Source organism: Pelobates fuscus, chromosome 3 (assembly GCF_036172605.1).
Source record: "Pelobates fuscus isolate aPelFus1 chromosome 3, aPelFus1.pri, whole genome shotgun sequence".
NCBI classification, from domain to species: Eukaryota; Metazoa; Chordata; class Amphibia; order Anura; family Pelobatidae; genus Pelobates; species Pelobates fuscus.
The window spans coordinates 6,299,206-6,323,219 of NC_086319.1; the positions used below are offsets into that span (position 1 = coordinate 6,299,206).

The 24,014-nt window shown below is 41.0% G+C and overlaps 1 protein-coding gene across 1 annotated transcript in view; it reads left to right on the top strand.

Moving 5' to 3' along the window:
- Positions 1-18,624: 18,624 nt before the first annotated feature.
- Positions 18,625-24,014, top strand: part of SPX (spexin hormone) — a 61,666-nt gene continuing 56,276 nt past the window's right edge. Inside the window, exon 1 of the mRNA XM_063445036.1 lies at positions 18,625-18,699. Coding sequence (XP_063301106.1) covers positions 18,694-18,699 — 6 coding nt within the window. The 5' untranslated portion in view covers positions 18,625-18,693. The remainder of the gene's footprint in view (positions 18,700-24,014) is intronic.

Below are 24,014 nucleotides of genomic sequence, written 5' to 3' on the forward strand. Positions count from 1 at the left end.
ATGGCAACGTACATTATTCTGCAAAGATTAGGGTTTGTCCTGCACTCTTAGTGGGTGTAGAGCTTTAAGCTCGAGGGTTTGTGAAGTCTAAAACGAGTCAAGAATTGCATACAAAAGCATAGGTCAGGAGAAACGTATCTAACTTCACACCATACCTGAGTTACAAAAGGACGTTTAAACGGTTTATTGTTTATGTTGTTGCGATCCCTACTAGAAGACTGACACACGTACAACAATCGACAGGCCTAACCCTGACATGGACCGTACTTGACTGACACCACAGGCTCAACGGGACCCACTCTCGCACGACTGGTACACCTAAGACGGGGACATACCACAAAGGCTTAATGGAGTGACTGCTACACTCTTACCACGACCACCCCCCCCCCCCCCCCCGCGACTCCCTAGGTTAGGAGTTTCGATCACGTGAGGCAGAGACCACACTCACGGCAGGAGGCAGCACTGGACAGCCCACACGCTTCAGAAGTTACTCACTAGTACACACCCATCAATATGCCCACGGGACACCATACCGACACATACAGGCACACCCAAGTGTCATAACCATGGAGGCACCACATACTCCATAACTACTTCACACACAGAACGCGGATACCAGCACCGAATATACGACTCAAACACACAAATAACACAGGTTAAGCGGTTAATGACCCGGATCCAAGTTATTGCTTGTATTTTATAAAATTATATAATTGGTGCAGTCTCACAAGATGCAAGATAAATATGTTGATGCTATATACTGGAAATTCTGACTTGCAATGTACTGTTTTACTGTCATGCAAAGCACCGCAAAAATAAAGAATTAAAAAAAAAAAAAAATACAGCAGCGTGTGGACCATTTTTAGCCCAAGGCAGCTCATCTCCTCAGGCCTTTTTTAATCGAATGTATCGCCCAGTGTCAGTCCCTTCGGGATCCATCCCTCATTCATCTTAATAAAGGTGAGGTAATCTAGACTTTTTTTGGACTGAAGGTCCTTTCTGACAGGACACTTGAAGCGGGGCAGGCCAGAAGTTCTATCGCAAATTGGGATAGCTCAGGCCACAGGTCAAGCCTGCACACCCAGTAGTCAAGGGGTTCATCGCTCCTCAGAGTGTCGATATCTGCAGTTAAGGCGAGGTAGTCTGCTACCTGTCGGTCGAGTCGCTCTCTGAGGGTGGATCCCCATGTCCTCCATCAACAACACGTCTTTAAAGCGTCCTGTCCTTGCCGGCGTGGTCGTGGGAGGAGGAGGATGACTTCCACCTCTCCCCTGTTAGATTCCCGTTGTGCTGTGACATCACCCTTATACGCTGTATAAAGCATACTTTTCAATTTATTTTGCAAATGCTGCATCCTTTCCGACTTGTGTAATTCGGTAACATTTCCGCCACTTTCTGCTTATACCGGGGGTCTAGTAGCGTGGACACCCAGTACAGGTCGTTCTCCTTCAGCCTTTTTATACGAGGGTCCCTCAACAGGCAGGACAGCATGAAAGACCCCATTTTGCACAAGGTTGTATGCCGAGCTACTCATTTCCCGTTCCTCCTCCTCACTGATGTCATTGAAGGCATGTTCTTCCCCCCAGCCACGTACAACACCACGGGTACCAGATAGGTGACAACGAGCACCCTGGGATGCCTGTTGTGTTTGGTCTTGCTCCTCCTCCTCCTCCTCAAAGCTACATTCCTCCTCTGACTCCTCTTCCTCACAATCCTCTTCCAGCGTTGCCGCAGGTCCAGCAAGCGATGCTGATAAGGCTGTTTCTGGTGGTGATGGTGACCACAACTCTTCCTCTTCCTCTTCACGCTCATCTACGGCCTGATCCAGCACTCTTCGCAGGGCACGCTCCAGGAAGAAAACAAATGGTATGATGTCGCTGATGGTGCCTTCGTTGCGACTGACTAGGTTTGTCACCTCCTCAAAAGGACGCATGAGCCTACAGGCATTGCGCATGAGCGTCCAGTAACGTGGCAAAAAAAATCCCAGCTCCCCAGAGGCTGTCCTAGCACCCCAGTCATACAAATATTCATTAACAGCTTTTTCTTGTTGGAGCAGGCGGTCGAACATTAGGAGTGTTGAATTCCAACGTGTAGGGCTGTCGCAAATCAAGCGCCTCACTGGCATGTTGATTCGCCACTGGATATCGGCAAAGTGAGCCATGGCCGTGTAGGAACGCCTGAAATGGCCACACACCTTCCTGGCCTGCTTCAGGACGTCCTGTAAGCCTGTGTACTTATGCACAAAGCGTTGTACGATCAGATTACACACATGTGCCATGCACGGCACATGTGTCAACTTGCCCAACTTCAATGCCGCTATCAAATTTTTTCCGTTGTCACACACCACTTTGCCGATATCCAGTTGCTGCGGAGTCAGCCACTTTTCCACCTGTGCGTTCAGGGCGGACAGGAGTGCTTGTCCGGTGTGACTCTCTGCTTTCAAGCAAGTCAAACCCAAGACGGCGTGACACTGCCGTAACCGGGATGTGGAATAGTACCTGGGGAGCTGGGGGGGGTGCCGTTGATGTGGAGCAAGACGCAGCAGCACAAGAGGACTCAGCCGAGGAGGTTATGGAAGAGGATGGAGTAGGAGGAGTAGAGGAGGTGGCAGCAGGACTGCCTGCAAGTCGTGGCGGTGTCACCAACTCCTCTGCAATGCCACGCATTCCTTGCTTGTCAGCCGTCAGCAGGTTTACCCAATGCGCAGTGTAGGTGATATACCTGCCCTGACCATGCTTTGCAGACCAGGTATCAGTGGTCAGATGGACCCTTGCCCCAACACTGTGTGCCAGACATGCCATGACTTCCTTTTGCACAATCGAGTACAGGTTGGGGATTGCCTTTTGTGAAAAGAAATTCCGGCCGGGTACTTTCCACTGCGGTGTCCCAATAGCTACAAATTTTTTGAACGCCTCAGACTCAACCAGATTGTATGGTAAAAGCTGGCGGGCTAATAGTTCGGACAAGCCAAGTCAAGGCGGGAGACGGAGTGGCGGATGGTTGAGAGGGGGCAAGGAGGACAGCAGTGGTTGACGTGGCTGAAGATGCTGGACCAGGAGGAGGATGGCGGCTTAGAGTAGGCGTGCTGCTTGTACTCATGTGTTGATCCCATAGGCGTTTGTGATGTGAGATCATGTGCCTACGCAAAGCAGTTGTACCTAGGTGGGTGTTGGACCTCCCACGACTCAGTTTCCTTTGGCACAGGTTGCAAATGGCATCGCTGTTGTCAGAGGCAGACACACAAAAAAAATGCCACACTGCTGAGCTCTGCAATGACGGCATTCTGGTGGTGGACACAGCATGCGTTGATTGGCGTGCTGTCGGGCTGACCCCGGGTGCCGATGCATGCTGTCTGACTGTGCCACTAGCTCCTTGCGACGACCCCCCCCCTGCTTCCAACTCGTCTCCTCCTCCTCCTCTCTGTCTCTCCATCTGAACTTTCGCCCTGTTCTTCTTCTTGCCGAGCGGGCACCCACGTGACATCCATGGACGCATCGTCATCATCAACCGCTTCGCTTGTATCTGACAACTCAGAAAAGGAAGCAGCAGCGGGTACATCATCATCATCACACCGTACCTCCATGTGTTTAATGCTGCCTGCCTGAGACATATCCCTGTTATCTACATCCTCTAGCAATAATTGTTGCGCATCACTCATTTCTTCAAACGGGTGTGTGAATAACTCCTCTGACATACCAAGTAAAGCGGCTGTGGTGCTAGTTTTGGTGGTGGCAGCAGGCGGGTGAGTGCTATCTTGAGAGGTGCCTGAAGCTAAGCTGGAGGAGGATGGTGCATCAACGACGGCCCCTGCGGGGTGGCCTGCCTCTGCCTGTCATTTTTTTGGGGATTAGTGGTACTATGCGTGCAAGCTACTGTGAGACCAGATATGATTGGCAATGTGAACTGTAACAGTTCTGCAGAGCACACACTGTAGGCCTGACACACCCGCTTGAAGACAAGTAACTGCTATTCAATCTATAACAGTGATAAACAAAATTTTGGTTTTGAAAGCACGCTATAGAGACATCATATATGATTGGCAACTGTCAAAGCACGCTGGCACAGGTCTGCAGAGCACACGCTGAAGGAGGCCTGACACCCATACGCTTGCAGACAACTAACTGCTCTTCTATTACAGTGATTTTTTTAAATTTATTTTAAATCTAAAGCTTAAGCTATTGTAAAAACAGATATGAGTGGTGGCACTGGGCAAGAGGGCACAGTATCCAATGTAAACCTCACACAGAAGCTGGCAGGCAGGCAACTGCTCTTCTATTACAGTGAAAAAAAATTATTTCTTTTAAATCTAAAGCTTAAGCTATTGTAAAAACAGATATGAGTGGTGGCACTGGGCAAGTGGGCACAGTATCCAATGTGAACCTCACACAGAAGCTGGCAGGCAGGCAACTGCTCTTCTATGACAGTGGAAACAAAATTATTTATTTTAAATCTAAAGCTTAAGCTATTGTAAAAACAGATACGAGTGGTGGCACTGGGCAAGAGGGCACAGTATCCACTGTGAACCTCACACAGAAGCTGGCAGGCAGGCAACTGCTCTTCTATTACAGTGGAAACAAAATTTTGGTTTTAAAAGCACGCTATAGAGACAACAGATATGATTGGCAATGTGCACTTGAACAGTTCTGGAGAGCACACACTGTAGGCCTGACAGCCGCTTGAAGGACACTGACTGGCTGCTATTAGCTTACACTGGAAACCTTTTTTCTTTGTAAAAGCACGCTAAAGAGACACCAGATATGATAGGCAACTGTCAAAGCACGCTGGCACAGGTCTGCAGAGCATACGCTGAAGGAGGCCTGACACCCAGACGCTTGCAGACAACTAACTGCTCTTCTATTACAGTGAAAAAAAAATATTTATTTTAAATCTAAAGCTTAAGCTATTGTAAAAACAGATATGAGTGGTGGCACTGGGCAAGAGGGCACAGTATCCACTGTGAACCTCACACAGAAGCTGGCAGGCAGGCAACTGCTCTTCTATTACAGTGGAAACAAAATTTTGGTTTTAAAAGCACGCTATAGAGACACCAGATATGATTGGCAATGTGCACTTGAACAGTTCTGGAGAGCACACACTGGAGGCCTGACAGAGCCGCTTGAAGGACACTGACTGGCTGCTATTAGCTTACACTGGAAACCTTTTTTCTTTGTAAAAGCACGCTAAAGAGACACCAGATATGATTGGCAACTGTCAAAGCACGCTGGCACAGGTCTGCAGAGCACACGCTGAAGGAGGCCTGACACCCAGACGCTTGCAGACAACTAACTGCTCTTCTATTACAGTGAAAAAAAATGATTTATTTTAAATCTAAAGCTTAAGCTATTGTAAAAACAGATATGAGTGGTGGCACTGACTGTGCAAATGGGCAAGGCATCCAGCCTGACACAGAAGCTGGCAGGCAGGCAACTGCTCTTCTATTACAGTGAAAAAATATATATATTTTTTTAATCTAAAGCTTAAGCTATTGTAAAAACAGATATGAGTGGTGGCAATGGGCAAGTGGGCACAGTATCCAATGTGAACCTCACACAGAAGCTGGCAGGCAGGCAACTGCTATTCTATTACAGTGAAAAAAATATATTTTTTTTAATCTAAAGCTTAAGCTATTGTAAAAACAGATATGAGTGGTGGCACTGGGCAAGTGGGCACAGTATCCAATGTGAACCTCACACAGTAGCTGGCAGAAAGGCAACTGCTCTTCTATTACAGTGAAAAAAAATTATTTCTTTTAAATCTAAAGCTTAACCTATTGTAAAAACAGATATGAGTGGTGGCACTGGGCAAGTGGGCACAGTATCCAATGTGAACCTCACACAGAAGCTGGCAGGCAGGCAGGCAACTGCTCTTCTAATACAGTGAAAAAAAAATTATTTCTTTTAAATCTAAAGCTTAACCTATTGTAAAAACAGATATGAGTGGTGGCACTGGGCAAATAGGCACAGTATCCAATGTGAACCTCACACAGAAGCTGGCAGACAGGCAACTGCTCTTCTATTACAGTGAAAAAAATGTATTTCTTTTTTTATAAATTCTTTATTTTGAAAGATTTTTGTTTTATGGGGTGGGGGTACAGAAAAGAAAACGGGAAGTTAAAGTTTGTAGTACAAATTTCACAAAACAGACGTGTGCTTTTTACAGTAGGCAAACAGTTCAAGCGTGTATATCAGTTATCTGTTGGTGGTTTCCACCTGCTTTAATTGCAAATAAACATTTTCTACATTCTAGTCGATATCTGTTGTTTTTTTGTCTAGGGATTGGGGTGGGGAACAGAAATGAAAAGGGTGGGGGGTAGGCTACATATTCCTTTACTTTGCGTATCGAGCATAATGATTACTTGCATTTTTTGTGTTTATAACCAATATTAGGGGTATCGTGTGGAAGTGTGGGGTTACAGGTAGGGTAAAAAGGGAAGGGGGTCAAAGGCCGGGCTGTAGTACCTTGTTGTTTGTGCCTTTGCCATTCTTTTTTTTTTTTAACTTTGGCGGTGCACTCTTCGTGGGCCATTTGTATGTTTGTTTTGGCGTTGGCGCTTTGCGCAGGTACCGTGAACCTTTTTCGTTGGTGTCAGGATATCTTCTTACATTGCACGGGGGGTATTACTAGGGTTTATGTAAGAGCCACAGTGCGAACAAGTCGCCTGCAGAGACGTTGTGATACAGAGTGGCCTATGTAGGTGGGGTAGTTCACTGGTAATACAGCGTTATGTCTTCCTGAGCGATTTAGTTCCGCTAGACTTTTTAACACATTTTCAACTCAACCTAAACAAATGCAAACAAGTTTGAACGTACATTCATGTAACTTTGTAGCGATATGAGGAGCAGTAATTAACCTTTGCTAGGTGTAGGGGGGGGGAAACATCACTCAGGGGTGGGGTATGTTTTTTTGGGGGGGGGGTCCCCTATTTTGGGGTGTCTGGAGGGGTAGTGGGGGGGGTTGATGGGTAGGGGAGTAGGCGTCCCTGACCTCTGGGTTGAGTGGTTTCTCGTTATTGACTCAGGATGTTTTTGTAGTTTTAAGATTAGCCCTGTTGTGTGGTTTCAATTGAGACCGGGGTTTGAGTATAGGTTGATCCTACTGCCTGTATAATAGCTTTCGCAAGTCTGGGTTGACCTTCGTCTGTGGTGGATATATCCCTTCCTATGTCTTTTGTTTGTTCCTCATGAGTCGACCAAGTTACGGTTCTCCTGTGTACCAGTTACTGGTCTCTCAATGTATTTTGTGTCTAGGGGGTGTGTAAGTTGAGTGGGTAGTTATGGTTCCACATGTTTTCATATTTCGGGTTTTTGTCTTTATAATCTTTCTTTGCCCTCTGTTTCTTAAGTGGCGGTGGAGGGTTCCATGAGCCGCAGGTCCCATATTTTATTGCAATGTGTTGTGGTGTCGTGTATAAGCGCTGATAGGTTGTCCATCGACCTGGCTTCGTTCATTTTCTTTTTTATGTCTGTGAGTGTTGGGATTGTGGGTGCGCCCCAGTGGGAAGCTATGGCTCTCCTAGTGGCCAAGGCTAATTTGGCCAGCAATTTGTTGTGGGCTTGCGGTGTACCTTCGAGCGGTTTGGATAGTAGCCATAGCCATGGGTCCCTTGGAATGTTGTCGTGTAAAACTTTTGAGGCAAGGGCCACTACGTCTGTCCAAATTTGTGTGATGTGGGGGCATTCCCACCACATATGGTAATATGTTCCTTTGTGGCCGCACTCCTTCCAGCATCTATCTGATGCGGATAGTCCCATTTGCTTGTGTTTTAGTGGAGTGTGGTACCAGTGCATTAGGGTTTTATATGCCTGCTCTTTATGTGTTACACATATTGTTACCGTTGCTGTGGCTTCCCATATGGCTGACCAGTCAGTGGGGTCTGCGGGGGGTCCCAGATCCCTTTCCCATGCTGTGACATACCCTGGGGGCCGTATCCCCGTCGTTTTGAGTAATTGTGTGTAGGTCGTGGAGATCTGTCTTTTTTGTATGGGGGCATGTATACATGTTTGTTCGAAGGCTGTGAGTGGTGTGAGACCGGCTTGTTTGTATGTGGGGGTTTCCAGGAGGTTTTTGATTTGTAGGTAACGAAAGAAGTTGTGCGTGGTGAATGGTCTGTTTTGAGGTAGGTCTGTGAATGCAGTGATTTTCTGGTTCCGGAAGAATTGATATGTCCGTACGAGGTCATTGTCTTCGTAGTGGGCGAAGTCTTTTGGGGTCATGCCCGGTGTGAAGTGTTTGTTTCTCAGAATTGGTGTCATGGGGGAGGGGTTCGTCGTGAGTGCATGTTTTATGGAGAGTTTGTTCCCGATTGCTATGGAGGTGTCGAGTGCTGGTGTGGTGGGAGGGAGTTGTGGTCTTGCTTGTTTTGGGACCCAGATATAGAGGGACGGGAAATCTTGGCCAAATAAGTCATGCTCAAGGTCCACCCATCTTTTCAGTCCTATGGGGGTGTGCAGTGCTTTAATCTGAGCTAGTTGAGCTGCGTGGAAATAATGGAGGAAATGGGGTAAGCCAAGACATCCGGACCGTGTCGGGAGGTAGAGGATGTCTCTCCTTATCCTGGCTCGTTTGTTGGCCCAGACAAAGCGGTCTATTTGTGATTGCAATAGTTTAAAGTCCTTGGCAACTACTTGGACCGGTAGTGTCTGGTATAAGTATAAGAATCTCGGGAGGAGATTCATCTTTATGCATGCTACCCTTCCTAGCCAAGAGATGGAGTGGGATTCCCAATTCTTGAGGTCGGTCGTTGCTTTTAGCAGTAGGGGGGAGTAGTTGAGTTGGTATGTCTGGGAGACGTCTACTGGTAAGTCAACACCTAGATAGTGTATGTGTGTGAGGTTGAAGCGGAACGGGTAGTCTGATTTTAGTGCGTCTAGGTCCTCCTGGGGGATTTGTACCGGGAGTGCTTCCGTCTTGTCCAGGTTAAGGCGGTAGCCTGAGACCTGTGCGTATTCTTGTATGGTGTGTAGTAGGGATGGGAGCGAGTTCCTCGGGTCGGTGATGGTGAGGAGTAGGTCATCGGCATAGCCTGCCACTTTATATTCTTCTTCTCTAATGCGTACTCCTTTTATTGTTGCGTCTGTGCGTAGGGTTTGGAGTAGGGGTTCTAATGAGAGGGCAAATAGGAGTGGGGGGAGGGGGCAGCCCTGTCTCGTCCCGTTGAAAATGCGGAAAGAGGGGGGCTGAGCATTTGGGATTAGGAGGTTCTCTACCGGTGCGGAGTACAGGACTTTGAGTGCATTTAGAATTGTGTCCGGGAATCGGAATTTGTGCAGGGTGGCAAAAAGGAATGGCCATAACAGTCGGTCAAATGCCTTTTCGGCGTCTAGGGATAGGAATAGGGTGGGAATTTGTCGGTGAGATGTTGTCCATAGGAGGTCGAAGGTTTGTCTGGTGTTGTCTAAGCCTGGTCTGGGTGGATAAGTTTGTGTACGTGGGGGTTGATCCTGTCCGCAAGTAATTTTGTTAGTAGCTTTACGTCTACGTTTAGTAAGGATATCGGTCTGTAGTGGCTTGGGTCTAGGTGGGTTTTGTTAGGTTTGGGGAGAAGGCACACATTTGCTCTTAGGATGTCGGGGGGTATGGGGTGTCCCTGTAATATTGCATTAAAGAGGTTGCAGAGGTGGGGGAGGAGGATGGCGGGGAATGTTTTGTAATATAATCCTGTGAAACCGTCCGGGCCTGGGCTTTTATTTGGTTTGGTATTTTTGATGGTTTTTGCAATTTCTTCGATGGTGACTGGTTCACTTATTTTGGCTATTGCTTCCGCTTTTAAGGCTGGTAGGGGTATTTTTCTTAAGTATTCGTCTATGGATCGTCTGGTCTTGTCGGGGTGTAGTCGGGTGTTGGGGCTGTGGTCGTATAGCGTGGAGAAATATTTTTGGAAGACCTCCCCGATCTGAGATGGTGCATGGTGTTTGGTGCCGTCTGGTGATTGTATTGTGTCTATTCGCTTTTGGTCGGCCCTGCGTTGCAGTTTCCTGGCAAGTAGGGTGTCGGCTTTGTTAGATTTTTCATAAAAGGTTTGTTTGGTCCATTGCATGGCTTTGTGTGCGTCTTTTGTCATAAAGTCCTTGATTTTGGATCGGCATTCTGTGATTTCTTTGAGAATGTCTTGTGTGGGGTTTTGTTTGTGGCTCGTTTCCAGGGATCGAAGGTTTGTGAGGGCTGTTGTTAACTCTGCTAGTTGGGTTTTTTTCAGGTGTGATGCTAGGCTTATAAATTTCCCTCTCAGGACCGTCTTATGGGCAGCCCACAGTATGCCTGGTGAGGATGCTGTGGGTGCGTTCAGTGTGAAGTAGTTTGTCAGTTCCGTGTGTATTGCCTCTTATCTGTGGGTTGTGTAGTAGCGTGGGGTTAAGTTTCCAGGACCATGGTCTAGCTACGTCGGGGACTTTGATTGATAATGTAATGTCTGCGTGGTCTGACCACGTGATGTTGCCTATGTCTGCCGCTTGGGTCATGTGCGTGAGGGAGGGTGAGATCAGAAAAAGGTCAATGCGGGAGTATGAGTTGTGGGGGTGGGAATAGAATGTGTAGTCCTTAGTGGTCGGGTGGAGTAGGCGCCAGACGTCTACCAGTCTCTGTCTTTGTACGAATTCTTGTAGTAGTCTGTCCATCTTGGGTGTTGTGTTTTGATGTGTCCGGGTTCGTCTTCTGTCCATTGTAGGTGACAGTGTGGCGTTGAAGTCGCCTCCTACGATTTTGAGGTGGCCTGGGGTTGGAATGTGTCCCAGAACTCTTTATTTGGGGTGTGTGGCGCATATAGTGAGGTTATGGCATAGCGGGTGTGTCCTGCTTGGCCCGTGATCGTAAGGAATCTACCTTGTGGGTCTTTGAGTATTTGTTTTATGTTAAGAGGGCAAGTTTTTCTCATTAGTATAGCCACTCCATTTTGTTTGGTCGTGGGGGAGTTTGATGTGTAGTACTCTCTGTAGTGTCTGCTAGTAAGGGGAAATGGTTTGGTTTGTGTGAAATGGGTTTCTTGTAATAAAATTATATCTGCGTTGGTACGGTTTGCCCATCTCATTAGTTTGTGTCTCTTTGCGGGGTTATTGAGTCCTTTGCAGTTGATAGATACGCATGTCAGTTTAGTGTTCATGGTGTCTTGTTGTGTGTGGGGTGGGTCGGTGGGGGGGAGGTGTGTGTGGGTCCGGAGTGGAAGGGTTGTCTGTTTCGTTGTTGGCTATTGAGTGTGAAGAGTCGGGTCTTTGAGTGTGTGAGGTCTGGGGATCGCCTTTGGGTCGGGAGGAGGGTCGGATATGTCCTGGTCTTATACCTACGCTGCCAGGTGAGGTGGGGGCGGAGGTAGAGGGGGTGTAGGTGCCCTTGTATTGGTGCAAACCTATTCCTGGTCCCTCGTGGGTGTTCTATGGACCCGTTGGAGATGGAAGCGGGTTTGGTCGTTTGTTACCAGGTGGATGTAGTTAAGGGTAGGTTGTGTGAGTTGAGTCGGAGGTGTCTGGAAGGGGTAAAACCTTGCTTCCCGTCCTCTCCGAGCCATGGGTGTGTTACCTTAGTCGTGTTCTTTTGGCGGGTCATTGTGGCCCGGTGGCTGGGGTTGCGTTTAGGAGGAGGCCTCGCCATGACCGGGTGTGTAGAGGTGGTATAGGTTCTGTGGATCTGTGGAGAGAGTGTACATATCGTTAGGCTTTGTTGTCAGACGAGGGGTGAGCTTAGGTAGCTGGGGGCCCATGGTGGTCGGTACTCTGGGTTTTCCTTTATGTTATCGGCTTTATGTCTGAGTGGTGACTGTGCATTTGTAACCTCTGAGGGGGGGGGGGGGACCCCCTGTGCTGGTGTGTTTTGTGTACCTTTACTCTAGGCTGTATCTCCCTTGTTAATATCACAGTTGGGGTGAGCTTGAGGAGTATCACCATATAACATTTACACAGTGCAACCTATTGGGGTAGATAGTTCTTAGTCCTCATCCGGGATTTAGCGCTAGGTTCTGCTGGGTGAGAAGAGTGTCCCTTGGCTTTTGTGCCATAATATAGAGCGGGTTGTGTGGTTATAACCTCTTAGTCTTAGTATGGGCAGAGTATTGCTAATTGTTACTCATGTCGTAGTGGATGGGGGAATAGTGCCGTAGTACTCTTGCGTCATAATATCGGTGGCGTTAAACGCCTTGGGGATTGTGGCAGAAGCAGCCACAAGAGACTTTTGCATTGATTATTGCCTGTATTTGAACTGTATGTTATTTGAGCATAGTGGATTTTATTAGACTGGTTCTGGCCCTTTAAATGCTCTGACAAAGGATCTGCAGTTTTGCTATGCACTTCGGATGCAGAGTGTGAAGAAAAAACCCTGTTTTGTGGACTTAGTTTGACTGTTTTATTCCCCTCCCTCCTAGAACACCAGTTTAAAACCCTTAATAACTGTCATATTTTCACACACTGTCTGTCTTTAACTGTCATTTTGTTTTCCTCTGAGGAGGAGTTGTTTTGCTGCATGTGTGCTGATTGATAAAGGAGTTGCTGTTTAACCTTCATCCTGTGTCGTCTGAAGTGTTTCAGGGTCCCTGATAGCTACAAGGAAGCAGACTTGGCGGAGGTACTCGGTCGGAGTACTGGAGCTCCGTTACAGGGATTTTTAAGCTCGTGGCTCTTTAGTTGGCTGGTGGTAGAGATTAGTGGTCTTGTTGGCCCGTGGCTCGGGGTATGTCCGCTTTTCATACTGGCGGGTCGTGCCATGGCCTGCTGAGTATTGGGGACGTGATTTGGGCTGTATAGTGGTACTTGCCATACCCTCGCCATTTTGGCGGTTCAGTGCTATGGGGGATTGTGAAAAGAGAGATAGAGGGGGAGGGTTGTCTGTGGCCTAGTTAGTTTAGGCTTGGTCCCCTGGTCTGGCATGTTTAATATGCTGGTGCTTTAGTCTGTTACCTCTCATATAAACTTTGTAGCAAGGATGAGCATAAACAGTATAACAGTAAGATATTTCAACATTGTAATATGAATGGGTGTACCGGTCTGCGTCCCCGTATGAGGTATAGCGGTAGGTTCCGCTGTAAAGAATACGTGTCTACCGACCTTTGTGCCACCGTGAAGGGGGGATAGTGTTACCGCTGGATTTGAGTCCTAGCAAGGCAAATTATGGTAAAAAGGGGGTCAGCATTGTTTGGTACCCCTGTCTCAATTGGGGGGGGGGAGATAGCGCCTTGTCATTTAAGTGCCCTGTTACATGTAGCGTAGCACTACCCAGAGTAGTTGTGTTGGGCCTTTTCGCGGGGTGGGCCAGTGTGCCCGGGTGGCGGGTTATATCATGGCTCGCTGGGTAGAGGGAGTGTGGCGTGGGCCGTAAAGTGGTGTCCGCCAAACCCTCGTCTTCCAAGTGGCCCAGTGTTGTGGGTGATTGCTAGGGTAGCGCAAAAAAGGGGAGGTAGGGACGGGGATTTTCGGCAGGGCTGGTAGCTTAAGCCTTTTTCCCTCTGATCTGCCGTGTTTTGCGTGAGGGCGTGCCAGCCTATGATTTCACATATTAAAACCTCGTAACGGAATGAGTATAAACAGAAAAAACAAAAACAAAACATTAACACATTTCAACATTATGCCCCTTTAGGGTATACAGGCCTGAGTCCTTGTAGGGTTTACAGCGGTATGGTCCACTGGATAGAGAGAGAGTCCATGGGCCGTGAGCGTTTGGGTCAAGTCCCAGTGGCCTGGTTGTCAGTCCCGGTTGTCGGTGGAGGCCCTTTCCTTGTTTGGTGTCGGTGCGATGGGTGAGGGCGGTCGGTCGCGTAGGCCTCTCTGATTTCGCTGTTGTTGCGGCAGTCTCTTGGCGGTGCTATGGTGGCGAGCTGTAGCCCCAGGGCCGCTGCAAAGTCCTCCATGGCCGCTGGGTGATGTAGGACATGCTCCTGTTCTCCAATGTGTACTTGGAGTTTGAAGGGGTGGCCCCATCGGTATCTTAGCCCTTGTTGTGTCAGGGCCACTGTAAGGGGTTTTAAGTCCCTTCTTTTCCTTAGTGTTGTAGGGGCTAGGTCCTAGAAGAAGGCAAGTGTGTGATTCCCATGCTTTGGTTGTGCTGTTCTGGCCGCCGCCATGATTTTTTCTTTCGTGGCAAAGTGTAAGAGGCGGAGTATCACGTCTCGGGGGACTGATGGATTGAGGGCTGCTGGTCTCAGGGCCCTGTGTGCCCTGTCTATCTCCCTGTCTTGGTCTGAGGAGTGTGGGAGTAAGGACCTGAACAGATCTTGCAATGTGGGTAAGATGGCGTCTGTGTCCACAGTTTCTGGCATACCTCTTATTCTGATGTTATTCCTGCGTGAACGGTTATTCAGATCTTCCAGGCTGTCTTCCAGAAATTGCACTTTATCACTTAGGTAATAGATGTCTTGTTTATGCTGGGTGGTGTTCGCTTTAATTTGTGTGATGTCGGCTTCTGCCTGGGTGGTGCGGTTGTTAAGGGCCTCGATTTCTCCTTTTAGGCCTGAGATGTGTCGCTCCAGTTCTGTAGCCGTGTGTGCCTTTATGTCTGCCGTGGCGTCTTGCAGCATTTGGCGGAGGTCGGCTTTGGTGAGCGGCTCTCGTGGTGTGCGGTAGGCTGTTGATGTGTCCCTGTCAGGGGCTTCACTTTCGTCGGTTTCTGCCCCGGATTCTTGGGCCTCTTGTGACAAAGATGGCCGCCCTTGTTCCCTGGTGGCGCGGAACATCGAAGCCACCGTTAAGGGGGTGTCCTTTCTTTTTTTAGTGCCTCCCATGGCGATGTTGTTTGGGGGGTTCTCTGGTAAGTGTGTACCCCTGATATTTGAGTGGATGGTCGGGTAAAGGTGCCGATGTTAGCTGATTATGGCTCGTGGACGGGAGAGCTCAGGCTTCACACGTCTTTCTCCATCGGCGTCCAGGCTCCGCCCCCAAAAATGTATTTCTTTTAAATCTAAAGCTTAACCAATTGTTAAAACAGATATGAGTGGTGGCACTGGGCAAGTGGGCACAGTATCCAATGTGAACCTCACACAGAAGCTGGCAGGCAGGCAGGCAACTGCTCTTCTAATACAGTGAAAAAAAATTATTTATTTTAAATCTAAAGCTTAACCTATTGTAAAAACAGATATGAGTGGTGGCACTGGGCACAGTATCCAATGTGAACCTCACACAGGCTGGCAGGCAGGCACCTGCAATTACATTACACAGGAAAAAAAAAAAAGCAGCCTGATGTTCTAGCCCTAAAAAGGGCTTTTTGGGGTGCTGTCCTTACAGCAGAGATCAGATGAGTCCTTCAGGATTGTAGTGGACACTGAATACCCTAGCCTAGCTATCAATTTCCCTATCTAATCAGCAGCAGCTAAACTTTCCCTCCTCTCACTAAGCATGCAGCTTCAGAATGAATCGAAAATGGATGCTGGGAGGGAGGTTGGAGGGTGTGGAAGGGATTTAAAAAGGGAGACTGTGGACTAAGATTTTATGCCTGCATATGGATGGTATTATGCTCGATGCCCCTGAGGAAGATCAACTTTGAACGAAACGCGTAGGGCTTGTTCAGTACAGTGTTTAGAGTATTTTACTGCTGATTTTATTCTACATTTTTATTTTATTTGTACATCTGGCTTTCCTGCTCCATTGGATTCTTCCATTGGGATTCGCTATTCCATCTGAACCTGATGTGCCTGTTTGACACTTCCATTTTGTAAGTGTATTTGTGAATAAAGCGTGTAACTTTTTTACTTGGATACTCTGCACTATTATTTCTCTTTTTCCTCCTATGCATGAAATTGATGTCCCACAAGTCCTGAAGTTTCCACACCATAATATTTGATATGCCTTCAATCAAACTATGTTTGTGAGTGCAATCCTCTATATCACTTATTTCTATTCTCTGTGACAATATTGCGCTATGTCCCTCTCTATTATTTCTGTATTGTAGATTGCCATTTTTTGGTGTTTTGTTGTTATTGCCTTGAGGATATAAGAGGAATCCTTTATCTACAATACAGCTAATTAAGGGTAATTTGTGTTTTTGTTTCACCTAATACCCACTAAGTGTGTTTGCTGTCTGCACACAGGTGAATTCATATTGTTTTGCTGTTTATTATGTTTGTATTTTATAGGGATTTTATAGGGATATATTCTATATTTAATAACTAGTAACTGTCCCGAGCTGTCAATCATCTTTCTATATTCTATATTTAATAACTAGTAACTGTCCCGAACTGTCAATCATCTTTCTATATTCTATATTTAATAACTAGTAACTGTCCCGAGCTGTCAATCATCTTTCTATATTCTATATTTAATAACTAGTAACTGTACCGAGCTGTCAATCATCTTTCTATATTCTATATTTAATAACTAGTAACTGTACCGAGCTGTCAATCATCTTTCTATATTCTATATTTAATAACTAGTAACTGTACCGAGCTGTCAATCATCTTTCTATATTCTATATTTAATAACTAGTAACTGTCCCGAGCTGTCAATCATCTTTCTATATTCTATATTTAATAACTAGTAACTGTACCGAGCTGTCAATCATCTTTCTATATTCTATATTTAATAACTAGTAACTGTCCTGAGCTGTCAATCATCTTTCTATATTCTATATTTAATAACTAGTAACTGTCCCGAGCTGTCAATCATCTTTCTATATTCTATATTTAATAACTAGTAACTGTACCGAGCTGTCAATCATCTATCTATATTCTATATTTAATAACTAGTAACTGTCCTGAGCTGTCAATCATCTTTCTATATTCTATATTTAATAACTAGTAACTGTACCGAGCTGTCAATCATCTATCTATATTCTATATTTAATAACTAGTAACTGTCCTGAGCTGTCAATCATCTTTCTATATTCTATATTTAATAACTAGTAACTGTCCCGAGCTGTCAATCATCTTTCTATATTCTATATTTAATAACTAGTAACTGTCCCGAGCTGTCAATCATCTTTCTATATTCTATATTTAATAACTAGTAACTGTCCCGAGCTGTCAATCATCTTTCTATATTCTATATTTAATAACTAGTAACTGTCCTGAGCTGTCAATCATCTTTCTATATTCTATATTTAATAACTAGTAACTGTCCCGAGCTGTCAATCATCTTTCTATATTCTATATTTAATAACTAGTAACTGTCCCGAGCTGTCAATCATCTTTCTATATTCTATATTTAATAACTAGTAACTGTCCCGAGCTGTCAATCATCTTTCTATATTCTATATTTAATAACTAGTAACTGTCCCGAGCTGTCAATCATCTTTCTATATTCTATATTTAATAACTAGTAACTGTCCTGAGCTGTCAATCATCTTTCTATATTCTATATTTAATAACTAGTAACTGTCCTGAGCTGTCAATCATCTTTCTATATTCTATATTTAATAACTAGTAACTGTCCTGAGCTGTCAATCATCTTTCCATATTCTATATTTAATAACTAGTAACTGTCCCGAGCTGTCAATCATCTTTCTATATTCTATATTTAATAACTAGTAACTGTCCCGAGCTGTCAATCATCTTTCTATATTCTATATTTAATAACTAGTAACTGTCCCGAGCTGTCAATCATCTTTCTATATTCTATATTTAATAACTAGTAACTGTCCCGAGCTGTCAATCATCTTTCTATATTCTATATTTAATAACTAGTAACTGTCCTGAGCTGTCAATCATCTTTCTATATTCAATAACTAGTAACTGTCCTGAGCTGTCAATCATCTTTCTATATTCTATATTTAATGACTAGTAACTGTCCCGAGCTGTCAATCATCTTTCTATATTCTATATTTAATAACTAGTAACTGTCCTGAGCTGTCAATCATATTTCTACATTCTATATTTAATAACTAGTAACTGTCCTGAGCTGTCAATCATCTTTCTACATTCTATATTTAATAACTAGTAACTGTCCCGAGCTGTCAATCATCTTTCTACATTCTATATTTAATAACTAGTAACTGTCCTGAGCTGTCAATCATCTTTCTATATTCTATATTTAATAACTAGTAACTGTCCCGAGCTGTCAATCATCTTTCTATATTCTATATTTAATAACTAGTAACTGTCCTGAGCTGTCAATCATCTTTATTTCACCATCAGTCACATTGGTGCCAAGGGTCGATTTCAGAATCACGATTCAAACTCTTCGTCCATTGTCCATTCAGTTTTTCCGTGATTCGTCGATGTGACGACTCGGAGTTACAGGATTCAGACGACCCACTAATTGCCCAAAATTTTTTGAACCCGAATGCACAAGTCTATTTATTGAATAGGTTTGCAGGTTGCTCCCATTACCTCTGGCAGATTGACACCCACTGCGTCTGGTCTGAGATCCCTTATATTTGGGTTTAACACATCAGCTCCTGGCCTACAACTGGTGACATCTCACAATAAGTCAAGTGGTGAAATCCCAGCTAATTATCAGAATCACCTTTAGCTGCCAGCTGTGTATATTGATCACCAGTCTCCCAGTGACAGCTGGATTCATAGAGAATGATGCTGATGTATTCAAAGTACTGCAAAGCCTAATGTCCAGGCTCCAATCATACTCCCAGCTCCTTGGACAGGAGAAGCCCTGAGGAGGAACTCCTCCATCTCCAGCACTGACAAGAGGTCCCTTCAGTCCAGATTAATGCTCAGGAAGAGAGAAGGGAGGAGACCTTACAGGGGATTTAAAACCAGCCCCAGATGCAGCCAGGATCAGGTGGCCAGCACAACTCCCAGGCATCAGCTCAGACCTTACTGGGCTCAGCAGGATGAAGGTGAGAATATTGTCCTGACAAAGTGTCCTCTGCTGTCTCTACTGATAGATACAGTGTATCACATATTAATATAACTATTGTATGAGCAGACTGTACTGGTAGATACAGTGTAACAATATGTGATAATATAACTGTTATATGAGCAGAGTGTACTGACAGATACAGTGTAACAATGTGTGATAATATAACTATTATATGAGCAGACTGTACTGGTAGATACAGTGTAACAATATGTGATAATATAACTATTATATGAGCAGAGTATACTGATAGATACATTGTAACAATGTGTGATAATATAACTATTATATGAGCAGACTGTACTGGTAGATACAGTGTAACAATATGTGATAATATAACTATTGTATGAGCAGATTGTACTGGTATATACAGTGTAACAATATGTGATAATATAACTATTATATGAGCAGGGTGTACTGACAGATACAGTGTAACAATATGTGATAATATAACTATTATATGAGCAGAGTGTACTGAAAGATACAGTGTAACAATATGTGATAATATAACTATTGCATGAGCAGAGTGTACTGACAGATACAGTGTAACAATGTGTGATAATATAACTATTATATGAGCAGACTGTACTGGTAGATACAGTGTAACAATATGTGATAATATAACTATTATATGAGCAGGGTGTACTGACAGATACAGTGTAACAATATGTGATAATATAACTATTATATGAGCAGAGTGTACTGACAGATACAGTGTAACAATGTGTGATAATATAACTATTATATGAGCAGACTGTACTGATAGATAAGGTGTAGTAATAAGTGTTAATGTAACAGTTGCAATTCCACAATCAGATTCAATGTATAAATCTGCATTATATATATTACACTATTAATTAAAATGTTATAATCTTTAAAATTATATGCATTATATTATTCATTACAATTTAATCATTTGTAATATTATAAGGACTATACTATTAGATAAAGTGGATAATCTGTAAAATGTTATGTATTGTACTATTTGATACAATGTAATGGTCTGTGATATTATATGGATTGTACTGTTATATAAATAAGGTAAAATGTTATTCTGTTAAATATAATGTAATCATCTGTAATATTATATATATTGCACTGCTAGCTACTATATATATATATATATATATACTATTAGCATATAATATGCAGTTATATTATATATATTGTGCGGTTAGCTACCATGTAATATGCTGTAATATTATATAGATTGTACAGTTAGTTACCATGTAATATTCTTTAATATTATATATATTGCACTATTAGCTACCATGTAATATTCTGTGAAATTATATATATTATACTATTAGCTCCCATGTAATATTCTGTAATATTATATGTATGTTGTGCGGTTAGATACCATGTAATATGCTGTAATATTATATAGATTGTACGGTTAGTTACCATGTAATATTCTGTGATATTAGATATATTGTACTGTTGGCTTCCATGTAATATTCTGTAATATTATATATATTGCACTGTTAGCTACCATGTAATATTCTGTAATATTATATATATTGCACTGTTAGCTACCATGTAATATTCTGTAATATTATATATATTGTACTGTTAGCTACCATGTCATATTCTGTAATATTATATATATTGTACTGTTAGCTACCATGTAATATTCTGTAATATTATATATATTGCACTATTAGCTACCATGTAATATTCTGTGATATTATATATATTGCACTGTGAGCTACCATGTAATATTCTTTAATATTATATATATTGTACTATTAGGTACCATATAATATTCTGTAATATTATATATATTGTACTGTTAGGTACCATATAATATTCTGTAATATTATATATATTGTACTGTTAGCTACCATGTAATATTCTGTAATATTATATATATTGCACTATTAGCTACCATGTAATATTCTGTAATATTATATATTGCACTGTTAGCTACCATGTAATATTCTGTAATATTATATATATTGTACTGTGAGCTACCATGTAATATTCTGTGATATTATATATATTGCACTGTTAGCTACCATGTAATATTCTGTAATATTATATATATTGTACTATTAGGTACCATATAATATTCTGTAATATTATATATATTGTACTGTTAGCTACCATGTAATATTCTGTAATATTATATATATTGTACTGTTAGCTACCATGTAATATTCAGTAATATTATATATATTGCACTATTAGCTACCATGTAATATTCTGTAATATTATATATATATATATATATATATATTGTACTGTTAGCTACCATGTAATATTCTGTATTATTATATATATTGTACTGTTGGCTACCATGTAATATTCTGTAATATTATATATTGCACTGTTAGCTACCATGTAATATTCTGTAATATTATATATATAGTACTGTTAGCTACCATGTAATATTCTGTAATATTATATATACTGTACTGTTAGCTACCATGTAATATTATATATACTGTACTGTTAGCTACCATATAATATGCAGTTATATTATATATATTGTACTGTTGGCTACCATGTAATATTCTGTAAATTATATATATTGCACTGTTAGCTACCATGTAATATTCTGTAATATTATATATATTGCACTGTTAGCTACTATGTAAAATTCTGTAATATTATATATATTGCACTGTTAGCTACCATGTAATATTCTGTGATACTATATATATTGCACTGTTAGCTACCATGTAATATTCTGTAATATTATATATATTGCAATGTTAGCTACCATGTAATATTATGAAATATTATATATATTGCACTGTTAGCTACCATGTAATATTCTGTAATATTATAAATATTGCACTGTGAGCTACCATGTCATATTCTGTGATAATATATATACTGTACTGTTAGCTACCATGTAATATTCTGTGATATTATATATATTATACTATTAGCTACCATGTAATATTCTGTAATATTATATATATATTGATCTGTGAGCTACCATGTAATATTCTGTGATAATAAATATACTGTACTGCTAGCTATCATATAATATTCTGTGATATTAGATATATTGTACTGTTGGCTTCCATGTAATATTCTGTAATATTATATATATATATATGGTACTGTTAGCTACCAGGTAATATTCTGTAATATTATATATATTGCACTGTTAGCTACCATGTAATATTCTGTGATATTATATATATTGCACTGTTAGCTACCATGTAATATTCTGTGATATTATATATATTGTACTATTAGCTAGCATGTAATATTCTGTAATATTATATATATATATTGCACTGTTAGCTACCATGCAATATTCTGTAATATTATATATATTGCACTTTTAGCTACCATGTAATATTCTGTAATATTATATATATTGTACTGTTGGCTACCAGGTAATATTCTGTAATATTATATATATTGCACTATTAGCTACCATGTAATATTCTGTGATATTATATATATTGCACTGTTAGCTACCATGTAATATTCTGTGATATTATATATATTGTACTATTAGCTACCATGTAATATTCTGTAATATTATATATATTGCACTGTTAGCTACCATGTAATATTCTGTGATATTATATATATTGTACTATTAGCTAGCATGTAATATTCTGTGATATTATATATATTGCACTGTTAGCTACCATGTAATATTCTGTGATATTATATATATTGTACTATTAGCTACCATGTAATATTCTGTAATATTATATATATTGTACTGTTGGCTACCAGGTAATATTCTATAATATTATATATATTGCACTATTAGCTACCATGTTATATTCTGTGATATTTTATATATATATATTGTACTGTTGGCTACCAGGTAATATTCTGTAATATTATATATATTGTACTATTAGTTACCATGTAATATTCTGTAATATTATATATATTGTACTATTGGCTACCAGGTAATATTCTATAATATTATATATATTGCACTATTAGTTACCATGTAATATTCTGTAATATTCTATATATTGTACTGTTGGCTACCAGGTAATATTCTGTAATATTATATATATTGTACTTTTAGCTACCATGTAATATTCTGTAATATTATATATATTGTACTATTAGTTACCATGTAATATTCTGTAATATTCTATATATTGTACTGTTGGCTACCAGGTAATATTCTGTAATATTATATATATTGTACTGTTGGCTACCAGGTAATATTCTGTAATATTATATATATTGTACTGTTGGCTACCATGTAATATTCTGTAATATTATATATATTGTACTGTTACATACTATGCAATATTCTGTAATATTATATATATTGTACTATTAGTTACCATGTAATATTCTGTAATATTATATATATGTATATTGTACTATTAGCTACCATGTAATATTCTGTAATATTATATATATATTGCACTGTTGGCTACCATGTAATATTCTGTAATATTATATATATTGCACTGCTAGCTACCATGCAATATTCTGTAATATTATATATATATATATATATATATATATATATATATATATATATATATATATATATATATTGTACTGTTGGCTACCATGTAATATTCTGTAATATTATATATATATATATATATATATATATATATATATTGTACTGTTGGCTACCATGTAATATTCTGTAATATTATATATATGTATATTGTACTATTAGTTACCATGTAATATTCTGTAATATTTTATATATATATTGCACTGTTGGCTACCATGTAATATTCTGTAATATTATATATATTGTACCGTTGGCTACCATGTAATATTCTGTAATATTATATATATTGTACTGTTGGCTACCAGGTAATATTCTGTAATATTATATATATTGCACTGTTAGCTACCATGTAATATTCTGTAATATTATATATATTGTACTATTAGCTACCATGTAATATTCTGTAATATTATATATATTGTACTATTAGTTACCATGTAATATTCTGTAATATTATATATATATTGCACTGTTGGCTACCATGTAATATTCTGTAATATTATATATATTGTACTATTAGTTACCATGTAATATTCAGTAATATTATATATATTGTACTATTAGTTACCATGTAATATTCAGTAATATTATATATATTGTACTATTAGTTACCATGTAATATTCAGTAATATTATATATATTGTACTATTAGTTACCATGTAATATTCAGTAATATTATATATATTGTACTATTAGTTACCATGTAATATTCAGTAATATTACATATATTGTACTATTAGTTACCATGTAATATTCAGTAATATTACATATATTGTACTATTAGTTACCATGTAATATTCAGTAATATTACATATATTGTACTA